Below are 19,471 nucleotides of genomic sequence, written 5' to 3' on the forward strand. Positions count from 1 at the left end.
TCTCGTTATCATTCCGTTCTCCCTATCTCGTTACAACAGATACTACAGGAAAGAGATGGTTGGCCTGACTGTGTTTATCTGGACCTAAAAAAGGCTGTTCATAGTCCCACACATGAGGCTGTTCTGGAAACTGGAACATGCTGGATGGGTGACAGGGAGATTTCTGACATGAATTAAAATTTTCTAACTGACAGACAGATGAGGGCAGTAATCAGAGAGAATTTATCTGACTGGAGGAGTGTTGCTAGCGGAGTACCAAAGGGTTCAGTTCTTGCACCAGTATGTTCATGTTTTACATAAACGATATATCAGAAGGAATATAGCATTACAGTAAATGAACATGTTTGCAGATGATGCTAAGATACTGTACTGGGAAAGACAGGAGAAGCAGTTGATTATAATGCCCTTCAAATTGATCTAGATAAATTAAGTGCTTGGAGCATCAAGTGGCAAATGGAATTCAATGTGAATGCCATGTTAAGGAATGTGGAATCAGAGAAAATAGACCACACACAACTTACACATTATGTGGAAAGAAATTACAGAACTCTAATCAAGAACGAGACCTAGGGGTGGTTATGGACAGTAAGCTGTCGCCAAAGGAACACAAAGAACATTGAGAGGGGGAGCGTATGCGGCGCTTTCCAACTTCAGACATGCTTTTAATTATATGGATGGTGAAATACTAAAGAAACTGTTCATGACTTTTGTGAGACCAAAATTGGAATATGCAGCAGTTGTATGGTGTCCAAATGCAGCAGTTGTATAATGTCCAAATCTCAAGAAGCACATAAACTGGAAAATGTGTAGCGGCATGCTACAAAATGGCTTCCGGAGCTGAAAAACATAAGTTACAAGGCGAGGCTAGATGCGTTAAACATGCCAAAACTAAAAGATAAAAGAAAAAGAGGTGATATGATCACTACTTACAAAATTCTAACAGGAATAGATAAAATTGACAAGAGAGGAATTCCTGAAACCAGCAACTTAACAAACAAGAGAACACAGATTCAAGCTAAGAAAATGAAGGTGCCGAAAAAATATTATACGATTTTCTTTTGCAAACAGAATGGTAGACGGTTGGAACAAACGAAGTGAGAAGGTAGTGGAGGCCAAAACCATCAGTAGTTTCAAAGCATTACACGACAGAGTACTGGGAAGAAAGGACACCACGAGCGTAGCTCACATCCTGTAACTACATTTAGGTGTAGTTACATGTAATGCTTATACAGGTTAATAGGCACATTGGACACCAGACTCCAGTGGAAAGGGCAAGAGAAACAAATAGGGTTCCATTTGCAGGCCAACATTAGGTAAAACTTAATCACGAGGACATGAAGAACACTCCAAAATATAAGCAGCACAAATGAATGGAAACAGGCCCAAAGGACCGAAAACTAAAAACCACAACTCTCAAGCACAAGACTGGAGCGTGAGTAAACCATAGAAAATTGTAGACTCAACCAGGTATATAAGCTGGCATTCCGGCTAGGTTGCACAAACCACAGTGCACTCCATTAGCCAAAATTCAGTCTCGACCCGTGGCAAGACAGATGGTCTCAGACAACTGGCTTACCTGATGAGCAAGGAGACCCCCTACAACACTGAATCCCTAACACTCCAGCGAAGAAAACTCTGACAGTGCAAGGGCAGTACTTAAAGAGCGCACAAGGAACTAAACCTTGAGCACTTACAGCTCCAAGCACAGTAAACTCCTGACTCATGCTGCACAAACATAAACAGGAAAACCTCAAAGGTATAACACCACTTAGGCGATGGGCAGGAGACCAGGGCCAGAGCGAACCGAGTGGGTTACCAGGCACGAATATATCAGTATAAGAACTGGTGGTGGAGCAGCTGGCTGACCCGGTCTGCTTCCCTCCTTTTCCCAAACGAGGAGAGGAAGGAGGGCCAAACTAGCTCATGCTACTTTCACACATTTTCTATTGTTTTCCTCAAAACCAGATTGCAGCTGTTTTGAGGCTGCAGTCTGGTTTTCTAACCAAGCAATGGTCTATTTTGTTTTGCTGACTTTCTGGCTGCCTTCTCTTGGTGATGGCAGATATGAATAAATTTACATCAATTTTTTCATAAGAATCACGGCTCCCTGTGCCTCTCTGAGGTAAACCAGGTTCTGGCACATGGTCCTCGGTAAGCCAATAAGAACTCCACGACTGATGGCACCTTGTAGTCTGGCACTATATCAGTATACAGTAGTAGCTTCAGGTACCCACAAGGGGCTCCCCAGAAAACGAAAACATAACCCTGCACCCGGCAAAGGAACCCAGAAACTAAGCCAGTGAAACAACCAGTTGCCAATTATTGTTTACTTTACTTTTTCCCTAATTTTATTTCTTTTGAGCAGTATTTTGCTCTGCCTTTTGTCATCAGTATTCTTGATTTTGAATCGATCTTTGATCCTCATGTTCCCCTCACCTCTTTGGGAGACCCAGATTCTTGTCCTGGTTCATGGTAGGTTGCCTGTCTCAGGGACCCTGTATGAGTGGGAGCCTCTGTGGTGCCAGTGCCTTAACCCCTGGGAAGTTACTGAGAGGGCTAGCAGAGAAAACAAACTAAACATAAAAAACTAAAGAGAGGTTTAAGGTAATTGGCATAATGGTGGAGTCAGAGATATGTAAAACTAAATACTGTATTAAATTCTGGAGTTGTTTAGTTGAGAAACAGGCGTTCCTATCTGCAGTATATAATGAAACAGAGCTAATTAGAGAACAAGAAAGAAAACTACTTATGGTGATGGATAATTTTCATGATACTACAGGAAGAAAAACTAGCAGAGATAAACTGGCAGAAATGATTTAGACATATATGTCAAACTGGAAAGTGTTACTATGGGGTAATACAAGTACAGTACTGGTATTGGCTCATGTAGCTACGATTTACTAATAACTTCACACAAAAAATAGCCTTCCTTACCTGCTGTATTCCATTACTCAATGTGAGCCCAGTGCTTGTGTTTGGAGTGGATGGCTCACGCGAAGGAGTACGAGGAGGGGGACACAATGGAGGTGGAGGAGTTCTATGCTGACCTGGAGGTAGCTGAGCAGTCATGTGATGCTGGCCAGGATTAGTAGCAGCACCAGTAGGCAGAGGTGGAGTCTTGTGGTGGATGGGTGGAGGAGGAGTGGTCATATAGTGAGGAACAGGAGTAACAGGAGCAACAGACGAAAGAGAACTACAGGGAGAATTTGAAGAAGAAGTAGAAGAGCTAATTGAAGTAGTTGAAGGTGTTTTGCCAACATTTGTGGAAGAATTAATAGGAGACTGCTGTGACATCACTGATACCCCTTTTGGGCTGGGTGAAAGTATATGGCACTGAGTGACGTGTGTTGTGGCAGCAATGTTGGCAGAGGTGGTAGTGGTTGTCACCACTATGCTCCCAGAAGTGAAAACAGTAGAAACACTAGCAGATGCAGTAGTGACAGATGAAATAATATAAGGAGATGGTGGTGGACAGGAAGAAGTGGTAGCAGTGGTTGCTACAGTGGTAGTGGTTGTGGTGGTGGTAGCAGCAGTGGTAGTGGTACTGGTTGTAGTGGTGGTTGTAAAAGCTGAAAAGGTAGTGGAGGAGGAGAGGGAGGAGATGGGAGGAGTGGAGGTAGAGGAGGGAGTGGTGATGCAGGTGGAAGTTGTTGTAGTTGTGGGTAACACAGATGATATATTCTGAGATGAACATATGGTGGAAGTTGGAATGGTGCTTATGTTGCTTGAAGGCTGAGAACAAGTTCCTTGAGATGGTATCTGTCGTATTGGAGGATTTAAGGGAGTGGTTTGGAGAGTCTTATTAGTACTATTTATTTCTGAAACTTGATTTTGTAATGAGGTTTGGGATGTTCGAATATTACTGGAAGAGGTTTGAGAACAAGAGTGTGCATTGGATGTATCATTTGACAGGCATGGCTTTGTATGGTTTAGCATTGTACTGTGCGAACTGTTTTGTGTCAAGGACTGAGAGTTATGTGAGGCGAGAGAAGTTGTTGTAGAATGATTATGAGTAGAATTATGTGATGTATTATAAGGAGTGTGGTAGGTTTGAGGTGTGGAACGTGGATGCGAGGTAATGGTTGAGGGGTTTGTAAAGCCATTAGGGATGTGGTGAGCAGGAGACTCCAAACCAGTTAAAACTCGACGAAGCTTGGTGAGAGCGCCCTTGGTAAGCCCCAAGTCTATTAGATCACGATCACTCATTTTTTTTAACTGAAAAGTACAAATCAGAGCACTTTATGAAAGCTAAATAAACTTGTCTATAACAAAGCTTATATCAATGAGAAGTACACATTAATATAAAACAGGCCCCCTATGCTTTGTAGTACAGCATGCATTTTTCATATGCAAATATACAGTATGTAAATATATGCTGCATACTATTTTATGTGTGAGATCTCATAGAAAGGGGTGAGATCAATGATTTTAGCTTGAATCTTCTCTATTTTTCTTGCATTTTTCTTCAGACATTGAAAAATTAACTCGGCAAAGTTCATTTTTAAAACAAACTTATTTAAATAAATTATTTGGCCTGATGCTAAGAGATGCTTTTCGTTAACCCCTTGTTAACACTGTCAAAGGTCAAAGGCAGAGTTTGAATGATCACAAAGTTTCTGGCTGCATAATATGTACCCGAGGATGAGGTGAAGGTGAAGCACCTCGCTTATAAGTCCATTGTATCCTGTCACTATTTGCATGATGGCTGGTGCAGTATGTTTTATGTTCTGTCGTGTTCTGGAAGTTGACAGGGTGTAATTTGGTACTAGTTGGCTATTGATACATGGCTTGGTTTGCTTGAGGTACAATATCTCCCCAATGTCCAGTCTTGTCTTGATGCTGTATTTGACAATTATTTTGTTGTTGTGTGTATCTCTGGCGATGGTTGATACCACCAAAATAATCAACAGATTCAGAGACAACAGGACACTGGACATCAGCGAGGCATTAAAAATCGAGCAAACCAAGCAATGTATCAATAGCCAACTAGCACTAGTTACACTGCCAACTTCCAGAACACGACAGAACATACAACATACTGCCCCAGCCTACACATCAAAAAGTCAAAACCAGCAATCAACAGCCAATTAACACATAATTACATTCTACCCACTTCCAAGACCCCAAACCAGCACAGAAGCAAGAAGATAAATGTATACCCATTGTATATACCCATTGCTTTGTTTTTTGTCTTTTCCCATTAATTTGTTTCCTGTCACCTCACCCAAAAACATTTATATCTCATCACCTCACCCAAAAACGAATAAAGCACGATCTGAGTATGTAAAATTGTCTCTGAAGATGTAAGAAGTGTTCTTGCCAAACGCTTCTAGGCGTCAGACCATATATAAAAGCATGAAAATGAACTTTGTTGAGTTAATTTTTTAAGTACCCCCCAACAGTGAACAAAAACATAAGAAATATCGAGAAGATTCCACCCAGTCCTCCAAAAAAAATGTGGAGGTAAATGTAACAGCCCCTTAAGTGCAATTATGTACTATATATGGCAGTCAGGAATTGTACTTATTTTCACTTAGTATTAAACCGTACTGTCAAATATATTGTGAATATTTGAGTTTACCTGAAAAGCTGAATAGAAAACCACGACCACACCTAAGCATCTTAGTTTTTGAAGATAAGCATTTTATTGCTTCTTAATTACAATTAATACTTAACCTATAGCTATATTGATATTACAGTTTTATAAAACAAATAAAACAAAACTAAAATATTTCAATAAATTGTAAACTCAGGATATTTTCAAATTTTGTATAAAATCTCTATTGTTTAACCACTGTGCTGCGCCGAGTTTATTGTGAAATCCCTCCCTATGTGGATGAAAAAGCGTGTTCCCAAAAAATTCTTTTTTCTTTGTAAAATGATAAATTTCCTTCCCTGAACATTTCTATGTAAAAATAAATACCAAATTCCACTTACTTTGGCTGTGGGGACGTGGACAAGGTGCGCTGTAACGTCATCAGGGACTGGTCGCCCGTGCGTGACTCGCCCAAACACGGTCTCGCGGGCCATTCAAGCACCGGGTGTTGCCACAAATATATTTTCAATTTGTTCTAGGTATTTCCAATGCAGTTTTATTTGTTGTTTTTATCGTATATGATGCATATGTGTGTCCTTTACAATATGTATACAGTAGAATGTTCATAATGTTCCATGGAACTGATACATTGTGTCAGGAATGTGTTCACAATAAATTTTTATTTTGGCAATATTACTTGTTAAAAATTCACTAAAATTACAATATGTACAGTTTTACACACTATTTACACAGTAACACACTGTATTACACACTCAGTACTTCGAAAGTGAGTAATAATCAACGAAGTAATCCATGGTGCACAGTACGACTTTGTTCTCGGTTCACCAGGTAGATTTTCACTTCCCGTTTCTTTGTTCTGTGTACTTGCAAATAATGCACTCATGTACACCCTTAGCTTTAGTACTTGTAGGTTGTATGTAGCCAAGCTTGTAAAGCATAAGGTAGTATTGAAAAGATTATAGGAAAAGGTAAATTTGTAAGGAAGTCTTGATAAGATCGCTTTGTAAGGTCCCACACAGGAAGAGATTCAACTATTCTTGAAAATATGGAAAACACCACCATGGAAGCCACTAACACAGTTCATCTATGCTACTTGTATCAGATGCATCCTCACTGAACGTAGAAAACGATTTATCTATTTATCATCTATATAAATTGGAGATAGCATGGATGGGCAAGGGTGGAGCTCAGAGCTACAACTGGATACGCTCACTGTATCATCCTCATAGGTGCTGTATCACTTGCATCCGACCTTTGTGTCAGGTCCTTATTGCGCCTAGCTTCACCAATATTATGACCCTTATGTTTTTCAAACAGTAAGGTTTGAATATCACCGACAGAGCTCCATCTTTCAACACCGGTTAGACAGGTGTTTGGGAGCCAGAGGTGCGTGCACCACCCATGGTTGATGGTTGCTTACTCACTACTAAGCTATCCAGCAGCCCTAGAGCATTCTGGGAATTTTTTCCAAGATCGCTGCCTCTCATTGGAAGTCCTAAGAGTCTATTTCGTACACAACCAACCTCGTACACATTTAGAATGGGTACAGAAAAATCAAAGAGAGTTTTCTCGGTTGGCGCAGTTTCCCGCCAACTGAGAATACTCGGTTGGCGCAGTTAAGTGGTTAATAAAACTGAAAAAGAAATTCCTGATATTTAAAACTTGTGTATAGCAAACTGAACTTCAAAACTTCATCCTAAAATTTTGAGTGTCTTAACAGAAAACGAGAAGAATAAATAGGGAGGTAAACTTTGGTTGTGGGAAGAGAACTTCCCACAACCAAACCATCGCCAGAGAAATCCTAGTAAACAACACAGAAATCATCGATAGATACAGCGATAGCAGGCGGCTTGACGTTTGCGAGGCACTACACATCAGGAAGTCAACACCAGCAATCAACAGCCAATTAATGCACAACTATATTCTACCCACCTCAAGACTCCGCTCCAATATAGAAGCATCAAGAAATATGGACCCATAGGCTTTCTACAATCACTTCTATTCAATACCCATTGTTTCGTGTTCTGTCTTGTGTTGATGAAATTAATACCCTATTAATGCCACCTCTTGTTCTGTCTTGTGTTGATGAAATTAATACCCTATTAATGCCACCTCACTCAAATGTAGATATAAACGAAATCGGAGATGCGTAAGTTCTATTCAGTTGTGTATTTGTAAACTAAAGTCTTTGAAAATGTAATAAGTTTTACGAAACGCGCTCGTGTCGCGTCAGACTAGAAATAAAAATTAATCTTGGAGAATTGATTTTTGATTTACCTCCAACAGTGAAAAGAAATGTACGAAAGATTGAGAAAATTCGTGTTAGAATTATTAATCTTACTTTTTCGGTCATATTTAATAATATACATATATATTATATATATATACATATATATTATATATATATACATATATATTATATATATATACATATATATTATATATATATACATATATATTATATATATATACATATATTACATATATATATCAAGTGTTGACCCTAGGGTCAACACTTGCAGCAGAGGAGCTCCAGCATATTTCAACAATCCTAAGTATTGTAGTACAGGTTGATGGTAGTGAGTGGTGTCCCAGAGAACATAAAGGTATAGTGTTCTTGAAAAATAGGTGAGATAACAGGAAAGTGCTAAGGGAAGTGAAAAATCGGATGAGAAAAAGTTGCCCTAGTGTTTACAGTGCAGAGAAGAACATTCAAGATGGCCACTGGCAAGGGGAAACACAAAACAAAGCTTGATTTTGAGGGATTCAATGAAGAAAGCATTGATATAACCAGTCTACATAACAAGTTGGTAAATTTAGATACTATAGTGAACTCTCATGTAGAAATAATTAGTAAATTGAAAAAAAGTAATGACCATTTGAATAGCAAAGTTTTATGTCTTGAGGGTTTAGTGAAAGACTTGCGCAAGGATAAGAATCAATTGGAAACAAATTGCAAAGCCATGGAAGAAGAAAATAAACTCTTAAAAATAGCTTTGGAAGAAGTTAAAGTAAATTTAAACATAAATGACTACAATAGGTTAGGCAAGGAAATTCAACAGGAGAAACAGCTTTTGTCAGCACAGATGGAGGAAGTTACACAGGGAATAGAACAGTGCAAGAAAGATATGCAACTCACTTATGCACAAGTGGCCAAGGAGAAGGAAAAAATAGAAGAAGCAGTAAAGGAAGTCAAACACTGCAGAAACCAAGATAAAACAAACATTAGGCTGGAAATGAGAAAAGAATTGGCATCTAACCCGAAGTTGGTGCAAAACACAGTTGATCGGAGTAAGTCCCTGATCATTTTTGGCTGCAAAGAAAAGGCGATAACATCTAGGTCAGAAAGAGCTGTAGAAGAAGCTAAAGTAGTAGATAAAATTGTTGGCCTTGTGGAAGGTCTTACAACCATAGAGAATGTGCGCGACTACAGGAGAATAGGCAGGTACGTAAAAGGGAAAGATCGACCTTTAAGGATCACCCTAAACGGTGCCAAACAGATGGCAGAAGTACTAAGGAATGCTAGAAAATTACAAAGTGATGAGGATGGGAAAGTGTGGTCGTTAAGACGAGATCTTTCAAAAGAAGATAGAGAAGAAGCTGAAACTGAACCTCGCCGAGGCAAAACATTTAAATGAGAGCAGGAATGAAGAAGAAATAAATTCTTTTTTTTACAAAGTGATAGGGGTAGGCAAACCAGTAAAGTGGTACATAAAGGCAAACCAACAAAATCAATAGAGAGAGAGGGGGAGTGAAGAATAAGGAGAGGGGGAACAAGTTCCTGAAGATTGCATACACCAACATAGATGGAGTGAGATCGAAGATACTGGAGTTAAGTGATGTAATACAGCTGCAGACACCAGACATTGTTGCACTCACGGAGACAAAACTTGAAGATGTAATTTTAAATGAGGTCATATTCCCAAGGGGCTACTAAATTTGGAGACGGGACAGAAAAATTAGGAAAGGCGGTGGCGTTGCTGTGCTGGTAAAAGAACACCTAAAGGTGAACGAAATAATGACTGCCAATCCACAAGAAGTTGACATAATAGCACTAGAGATCTGCCATGAGGATGATAAACTAATGATAATAAATGCATATAGTCCACCGCCAAGCAGCACATGGTCAAAGGAGGAGCTAGATAGTAAACGTGAAGGTCTTATAACAATAATGAGAGAGATTATAGCGAGAGCGGATAACGATAGATCACGACTGTTGATAGTCGGTGACTTCAACTTGAAATCCATAGACTGGGAAGCATATGAAGCTAAAACAGAAGATTTTTGGACCTGTAAATTTGTAGACCTTATCCTGGAAACATTCTTGTATCAACATGTTAAACAAGCTACGAGGATGAGGGAAGGGGACGTTCCCTCCATGCTAGATTTGATATTTACCAGGAAGGAGGAAGAGATATTTGACATTCAGTACCTTCCTCCCTTGGGTAAAAGTGACCATGTCTTTTTGGGAATAAAGTATGCAATGCGTTATAAGCTGGAAGAAAATAAGGAGGTTGAAGCAGTTGAAAAACCAGACTTCAGGAGAGGACATTATGGTGACCTTAGAAATTTTTTTAGTGAGTATAATTGGACAGACTTGATGCTAGGAAAAGAAGTGAATGAGATGTATGTCAAGTTTTGTGAAATATATGATAAAGGCACAAAAAAATTTATACCTATACCAAAACAGAGATGCAGGGCCAGAAAACAGGATTGGTTCGACAGAAATTGCGAGAGGGCAAGAGACCAAAAGACACAAAAATGGAATCAGTATAGGAAGAGGCCGAACCCCCAAACATACCAGCGATACAAAGATGCGAGAAACAACTACACGGCAGTGAGGAGAGAGGCAGAAAGAAATTTCGAAAAAGGGATTGCAGACAAATGTAAAACAGAACCAGGCCTATTCTATAAATTCATAAACAACAAATTGCAGGTAAAGGATAATATTCAGAGGTTGAAAATGGGAAATAGATTCACAGAAAATGAAAAGGAAATGTGTGAAACATTAAACGAAAAGTTCCAAAGTGTGTTTGTACAAAATGAAATCTTCAGAGAACCAGACACAATAAGAATTCCAGAGAACAACATAGAGCGTAGAGAGGTGTCTAGAGATGAAGTGGAAAACATGCTAAAGGAGCTCAGTAAGAACAAAGCAGCTGGCCCAGATGGCGTTTCACCATGGGTTCTGAGAGAATGTGCATTTGAGCTCAGCATTCCACTTCACCTGATCTTTCAGGCATCCCTGTGTACAGGAGTCATAGCAGATGTGTGGAAACAGGCTAACATAGTTCCAATCTACTAAAGTGGCAGCAGGGAAGACCACCTCAATTATAGACCTGTATCATTGACAAGTGTAATAGTGAAAGTATTGGAAAAACTAATCAAAACTAAATGGGTAGAACACCTGGAAAGAAATGATATAATATCAGACAGACAGTATGGTTTTCGCTTTGGAAGATCTTGTGTATCAAATTTACTCAGTTTTTATGATCGAGCCACAGAGATTTTACAGGAAAGAGATGGTTGGGTTGACTGCATCTATCTAGACCTAAAAAAGGCTTTCGACAGAGTTCCACATAGGAGGTTGTTCTGGAAACTGGAAAATATTCGAGGGGTGACAGGTAAGCTTCTAGCATGAATGAAATTTTTTTTGACTGATTGAAAAATGAGGGCAATGATCAGAGGCAATGTATCGGACTGGAGAAATGTCACAAGTGGAGTACCACAGGGTTCCGTTCTTGCACCAGTGATGTTTATTGTCTACATAAATGATCTACCAGTTGGTATACAGAATTATATGAAGATGTTTGCTGATGATGGTAAGATAATAGGAAAGATAAGAAACTTAGATGATTGTCATGCCCTTTAAAATGACCTAGACAAAATAAGTATATGGAGCAACACTTGGCAAATGGAATTTAATGTTAATAAATGCCATGTTATGGAATGTGGAATAGGAGAACATAGACCCCACACAACCTATATGTGAGAAATCTTTAAAGAATTCTGATAAAGAAAAAGATCTAGGGGTGGTTCTAGATAGAAAACTATTACCTGAGGACCACTTAAAGAACGTTGTGCGAGGAGCCTATGCTATGCTTTCTAACTTCAGAATTGCTTTTAAATACATATAGCAATATACTAAAAAAATTGTTCACGACTTTTGTTAGGCCAAAGCTAGAATATGCAGCGGTTGTGTGGTGCCCATATCTTAAAAAGCACATCAACAAACTGGAAAAGGTGCAAAAACATGTTAGTAAGTGGTTCCCAGAACTAAGGGTAAGAGCTATGAAGAGAGGTTAGAGGCATTAATGTTGCCAAAACTAGAAAACAGAAGAAAAAGAGGTGATACTACGTACAAAATAGCAACAGGAATTGATAAAATCGACAGGAAAGATTTCCCGAGACCTGGAACTATAAGAACAAGAGGTCATAGATTTAAACTAATTAAACAAAGATGCAGAAGAAATATAAGAAAATTCACTTTCGCAAACAGAGTGGTAGACGGTTGGAACAAGTTAAGTGAGAAGGTGATGGAGGCCAAAATTGTCAGTAGTTTCAGAGTGTTATATGAGAAAGAGTGCTGGGTAGACAGGACACCACGAGCGAAGCTCTCATCCTGTAACTACACTTAGGTAATTACACACACACACACACATATATAGATGGCGATATACTAAAGAAATTGTTCACGACTTTAGTTAGGCCAAAGCTAGAATATGCAGCGGTTGTGTGGTGCCCATATCTTAAAAAGCACACCAGCAAACTGGAAAAGGTGCAAAGACATGCTACTAAGTGGCTCCCAGAACTGAAGGGCAAGATCTACGAGGAGAGGTTAGAGGCATTAAATATGCCAAAACTAGAAGACAGAAGAAAAAGAGGTGATATGATCACTACATACAAAATAGTAACAGGAATTGATAAAATCGATAGGGAAGATTTCCTGAGACCTGGAACTTTAAGAACAAGAGGTCATAGATTTAAACTAGCTAAACACAGATGCCGAAGAAATATACGAAAATTCACTTTTGCAGAGTGGTAGACGGTTGGAAGAAGTTAGGTGAGAAGGTAGTGTAGGCCAAGACCGTCAGTAGTTTCAAAGCGTTATATGAGAGTGCTGGGAAGACGGGACACCACGAGCGTAGCTCTCATCCTGTAACTACACTTAGGTAATCACACACACACAGCCAGTACCACCTCCACAGTACCAGTAGGTGGTACTATCTATCTATCTATATCTATATAATATATATATATATATATATATATATATATATATATATATATATATATATATATATACATATATATATATAACTGAAAACTCGCACCCCAGAAGTGACTCGAACCCATACTGCCAGGAGCAACGCAACTGGTATGTACAGGACACCTTAATCCACTTGACCATCACGACCGGACAAAAGGAAGTGATAGCCGAAGCTATTTGAACCACTTCCCCGCCGGCACTCGGATGGTAATCTTGGGCATAGCATTTTATCAAATTTTAGTGGGGAAAGTCGTTCAAATAGCTTCGGCTATCACTTCCTTTTGTCCGATCGTGATGGGCAAGTGGATTAAGGCGTCCTGTCCATACCAGTTGCATTGCTCCTGGCCGTATGGGTTCGAGTCACTTCTGGGGTGTGAGTTTTCAGTTGCATATAGTCCTGGGGACCATTCAGGCTTGTTTGCATTTGTGTTCCTCACGTGTGCTCCAAGGAATGAAGAGATTTGATAAAATGCTATGCCCAAGATTACCATCCGAGTGCCAGCGGGGAAGTGGTTCAAATAGCTTCGGCTATCACTTTCTTTTGTCCGGTCGTGATGGTCAAGTGGATTTAGGCGTCCTGTACATACCAGTTGCGTTGCTCCTGGCAGTATAGGTTCGAGTCACTTCTGGGGTGTGAGTTTTCAGTTTCATATAGTCCTGGGGACCATTCAGGCTTGTTTGCACATATATAAATATAATGTCGTACCTAGTAGCCAGAACGCACTTCTCAGCCTACTATGCAAGGCCCGATTTGCCTAATAAGCCAAGTTTTCATGAATTAATTGTTTTTCGACTACCTAACCTAACCTAACTTTTTCGGCTACCTAACCTAACCTAACCTATATAGATAGGTTAGGTTAGGTAGGGTTGGTTAGGTTCCGTTATATATCTACGTTAATTTTAACTCCAATATAAAAAAATTGACCTCATACATAATGAAATGGGTAGCTTTATCATTTCATAAGAAAAAAATTAGAGAAAATATATTAATTCAGGAAAACTTGGCTTATTAGACAAATCGGGCCTTGCATAGTAGGCTGAGAAGTGCATTCTGGCTACTAGGTACGATATATATATATATATATATATATATATATATATATATATATATATATATATATGTATATATATATATATGTATATATATATATATATATATATATATATATATATATATTTATATATATATATATATATATATATATATATATTTATATATATATATATATATACAGTATATATATATATATATATATATATATATATATATATATATATATATATATATATATATATATATATATATATATATTATGTCGTACCTAGTAGCCAGAACTCACTTTTTGGCCTACTATTCAAGGCCCTATTTGCCTTGATATAACGTAGATATATGACCGAACCTAACCAACCCTACCTAACCTAACCTATCTTTATAGGTTAGGTTTGGTTAGGTAGCCGAAAAAGTTAGGTTAGGTTAGGTTAGGTAGGTTAGGTAGTCGAAAAACAAATAATTCATGAAAACTTGGCTTATTAGGCAAATCGGGCATTGCATAGTAGGCTGAGAAGTGCGTTCTGGCTACTAGGTACGACATTATATATATATATATTATATATATATACAGTATATATATTAGTATATTTTGGTAGCAGTCTTTCTTGTAAACATATATTATTAAATATGACCGAAAAAGTAAGATTAATAATTCTAACACGAATTTTCTCAATATTTCTTACGTTTCTCTTCACTGTCGATGGTAATTGAAAAATCAATTCTCCAAAATTCATTTTTATTTCCAGTCTGACGCGACACTTGAACGCGTTTCATAATAACTTATTACATTTTCAAAGACTTTAGTTTACACACACACAACTATAACCTGTAAACACTAAACAGAGTTCTATGCTATCATTTAAACAGCTTTCATCTTATATACCCGCATTTGGGTGAGGTGATATGTTACAACAGTTTTGGATGAGGTAAACAAAACTTTCAACACAAGATAGAACATGAAACAATGGGTATAAATTGGGTAAATTAAAGATAAGGATGGAAGTAACTGCAAAGGGCCCTTTGCAGTTACAACATAGGAATGTGCCTCAATGCCAACAGTGGCTGCCCAGACAGGTACAAGAGAAGTGTTGTCAACGCTTACGTCGCAACCTGTCCTCTTAAAAAGAACGTCGCTTTTGGCCGTTTGCCCGTATGGCCGAATTTGGACGTAATTTGAAATTGAAAAAAATATGAAAATAAATTTGGGATTTTTTTTTTCAACAACAGTAAGTTAAGGGTCCTCTGATAGGTTAGGTGGGCAGGAAATTCTCATAAAGTTTCAAAACGTTATGAAAAACGTTAATTTAAAGTGTCCTCTTATAACCTCTGCGCGTACGCCGGACGGCTCAAATAGAAAACGGAACAGAACGTCACTTTTGTGAGTGGATTTCATTTCAAATTACGTCCAAATTTAGCCATATCGCGCATACGAGCCAAAAGTGACGTTCTTTTTAAGAGGACGGGTTGTACGTCGAAGTGCTCACAGCCACAGCTCAGGATGGAAAGAAGTCGACGAAGAACTCTGTAGGGTAAGGCAGGTCCTAGTCAACAACGGCTTCTACAATGGTTTCATTGAAAACATCTTAAAAAGTAAAGTGAAACGCCATGCAACCTCTGAAGAGTCATCTCACACAACACCTGTACCCCCTTATTAGACTATTTTACAGGAACTTCTTTTCCACAGCTCATAAAATGGAGGAAAGGGTCCTGAAAGATATTGTTGATAGGAACGTTATCCCTACAGACAAAAATCAGAAGATAAAATTGATGATTTATTATAAAACCAAAAAAACGGCCAACCTACTTTTCATGAAAAACTCTTCAGACACAAAGCAGAACGCCTTAAAAGAGACCAATGTTGTCTATGCCTTCAAATGCCCACTTGGCGACTGTAAGCCTCAAAGAACTCGGTATATAGGCAAGACAAAAACATCTCTTTCCAGGCGATTAACAATGCAAACGCAACAGGGCTCCATTAAGGAACATATAATCTCTTCCCACACCCAGACCATCACCAGAGAAGACTTAACAGACAACACAGAAATCATCGATAGATACAGCGATAACAGGCGGCTTGACATCTGCGAGGCACTACACATCAAAAAGTCAACACCAGCAATCAACAGCCAATTAATGCACAACTATATTCTACCCACTTCAAGACTGCGTACCAATATAGAAGCATCAAGAGGAAGTATGGGCCAATAGGCCCTTTGCAGTTACTTCCATTCTTCCCTCTCATTTATCCAATTTATACCCATTGCACCGTGTTCTGTCTTGTGTTGGTCAAAAGTTTGTTCACCTCATCCAAAACTGTTGCAACATATCACCTCACCCAAATGCGAGTATGTAAGACAAGCTGTTCAATGTTAGCATTCAGTAAAACTCTCTTTAGTGTTTTCAGGTTACAGTTGCGTGTGTGTAAACTAAAGTCTTTGAAAATGTAATAAATTATTATGAAACGTGTTCAAGCGTCGCGTCAGACTAGAAATAAAAACCAAATTTGGAGAATTGATTTTTCAATATTACCATCAACAGTAAAAAGAAACATAAGAAATAGAGAAAATTTTTGTTAGAATTATTAATCTTACTTTTTCGGTCATATTTAACAACATATGTTTACAAGAAAGACTGCTACCAAAATATACTAATATATATATATATATATATATATATATATATATATATATATATATATATATATATATATATATATATATATATTTATTTATATATATATATATATATATATTTATTTATATATATATATATATATATTTATTTATATATATATATATATATATATATTTATTTATATATATATATATATATATTTATATATATATATATATATATATATATATTTATATATATATATATATATATATATATTTATATATATATATATATATATATATATATATATATATATATTTATATATATATATATATATTTATATATATATATATATATATATATATATATATATATATATATTTATATATATATATATATATATATATATATATATATATATATATATATATATGTCGTACCTAGTAGCCAGAACTCACTTCTCAGCCTACTATGCAAGGCCAAATTTGCCTAGTAAGCCAAGTTTTCATGAATTAATTGTTTTTCGACTACCTAACCTACCTAACCTAACCTAACCTAACTTTTTCGGCTACCTAACCAAACCTAACCTATAAAGATAGGTTAGGTTAGGTTAGGTAGGGTTGGTTAGGTTCGGTCATATATCTACGTTAATTTTAACTCCAATAAAAAAAAATTGACCTCATACATAATGAAATGGGTAGCTTTATCATTTCATAAGAAAAAAATTAGAAAAAATATATTAATTCAGGAAAACTTGGCTTATTAGGCAAATCGGGCCTTGAATAGTAGGCCAAAAAGTGAGTTCTGGCTACTAGGTACGACATATATATATATATATATATATATATATATATATATATATATATATATATATATATATATATATATATATATATATATATATATATATTTATATATATTTATATATATATATATATATATATATATATATATATATATATATATATATATATATATATATATATATAATATATATATATATAAAATGCTCCCACAAGGCATATATGCAACTGAAAACTCCACACCCCAGAAGCCTGGGAACCGTTCAGGCTTGTTTGCATTTGTGTTGCACACGTGGCCCCCAAAAATGACGCGATTTGAAAAAATAACTATGTCAAACATAGCCATCAGAGTGCCGTCGGGATGATGGGCAAATAGCCTCGGCTACCATCATCTTTTGTACAGTAGTGATGGTCGAGTGGTTAAGGTCTCCTGTACACCAGTTGCATAGTGCACCTGGCAGTATGGTTTCGAGTCACTTCTGGGGTGTATATGTGTGTAATTACCTAAGTAATTACCTAAGTGTAGTTACAGTATGAGAGCTACGCTCATGGTATCCCGTCTCCCCAGCACTCTTTGTCATATACAGTATGTCATACTATTGTATGTGTATGTGTATGTGTGTGTGTGTGTGTGTGTGTGTGTGTGTGTGTGTGTGTGTGTGTGTGTGTGTGTGTGTGTGTGTGTGTGTACTCACCTATTTGCACTCACCTATTTGTGCTTGTGGGGGTTGGGTTTTGGCTCTTTGGTCCCGCCTCTCAACTGTCAATGAACTGGTGTTCAGATTCCTGAGCCTACTGGGCTCTATCATATCTACATTTGAAACTGTGTATGGAGTCAGCCTCCACCACATCACTGCCTAATGCATTCCATCTGTTAACTACTCTGACACTGAAAAAGTTCTTTCTAACGTCCCTGTGACTCATGTGGGTACTTAGTTTCTACCTGTGTCCCCTTGTTTGTGTATCATCAGTATTGAATAGTTTATCCTTGTCTACCCTGTCTATTCCCCTGAGGATTTTGTATGTAGTGATCATGTCTCCCCTTACTCTTCTGTCTTTCAGTGTTGTAAGGTGCATTTCCCGCAGCCTTTCCTCGTAACCCATGCCTCTTAGTTCTGGGACTAGTCTAGTGGCATACCTCTGAATTCTCTCCAGCTTCGTCTTGTGCTTGACAAGGTACGGGCTCCATGCTGGGTCCACATACTCCAGGATTGGTCTTACATATGTGGTATACAAGATTCTGAACGATTCCTTACACAGGTTCCTGAAGGCTGTTCTGATGTTAGCCAGCCTCGCATATGCCGCAGACATAATTCTTTTTACGTGTGTGTGTGTGTAGTTACTTAAGTATAGTTACAGGATGAGAGCTACGTTTATGGTGTCCCATCTTCCCACCACTCTTTGCCATATAACGGGGTGTGTGTGTATGTGTGTTTATTCATCTAGTTGTATTCATTTAGTTGTGCTTGCAGGGGGTCGCGCTCTGCTCTTTGTCAATCAAGAACTGTTTGCCGCTCAACTCTCAATCAATCAACTGTTATGAACTACCATTTGTATTATTTTTTTCACACACACACACACGTCACCAGTGTGTGTGGGGGCGCCGGTGTGTGTGGGGGCGCTGGTGGCTATGTGGATAGCACTCTGGACACGTGATCCTGTGGCATGGTTTCGATTCCCGGCGCCGGCGAGAAACGATGGGCAGTTTCTTTCACCCTGATGCTCCTGTTACCTAGCAGTAAAATGGGTACCTGGGTGTTAGTCAGCTGTCACAGGCTGCTTCCTGGGGGGTGGAGGCCTGGTCGAGGACTGGGCCGCGGTAAAGCCCCGAAATCATCTCAAGATACCCTCAGGATAGCCTGTTACCTAGCAGTAAATAGGTACCTGGGAATTAGTCAGCTGTCACGGGCTGCTTTCTGGGGTGTGTGTGTGTGTGGTGTGGGGAAAAAAAATAGTAGTTAGTAACAGTTTATTGTCAGTTGAGAGGCAGGCCGAAAGAGCAGAGCTCAACCCCCACAAGCACAACTAGGTGAATGCACACACACACACACCCAGGAAGCAGCCTGTAACAGCTGTCTAACTCCAGGTACCTATTTCCTGCTAGGTAACAGGCGCATCAGGGTGAAAGAAACTCTGCACATTGTTCCTCGCCAGCGCCGGGATTCGAACCTGG

General features: G+C 38.2%; 1 protein-coding gene across 2 annotated transcripts in view; it reads right to left on the reverse strand.

Moving 5' to 3' along the window:
• Positions 1 to 19,471, reverse strand: part of LOC123745408 (uncharacterized) — a 137,244-nt gene that overhangs the window by 32,411 nt on the left and 85,362 nt on the right. For both annotated transcript variants that reach the window (XM_045725935.2, XM_045725936.2), the window contains exon 6: positions 2,935 to 4,215. In XM_045725935.2, the coding sequence (XP_045581891.1) occupies positions 2,935 to 4,215 (1,281 nt within the window). The remainder of the gene's footprint in view (positions 1 to 2,934; positions 4,216 to 19,471) is intronic.

The sequence above is a fragment of the Procambarus clarkii genome, chromosome 44 (genome assembly GCF_040958095.1).
Source record: "Procambarus clarkii isolate CNS0578487 chromosome 44, FALCON_Pclarkii_2.0, whole genome shotgun sequence".
Classification (NCBI taxonomy): domain Eukaryota; kingdom Metazoa; phylum Arthropoda; class Malacostraca; order Decapoda; family Cambaridae; genus Procambarus; species Procambarus clarkii.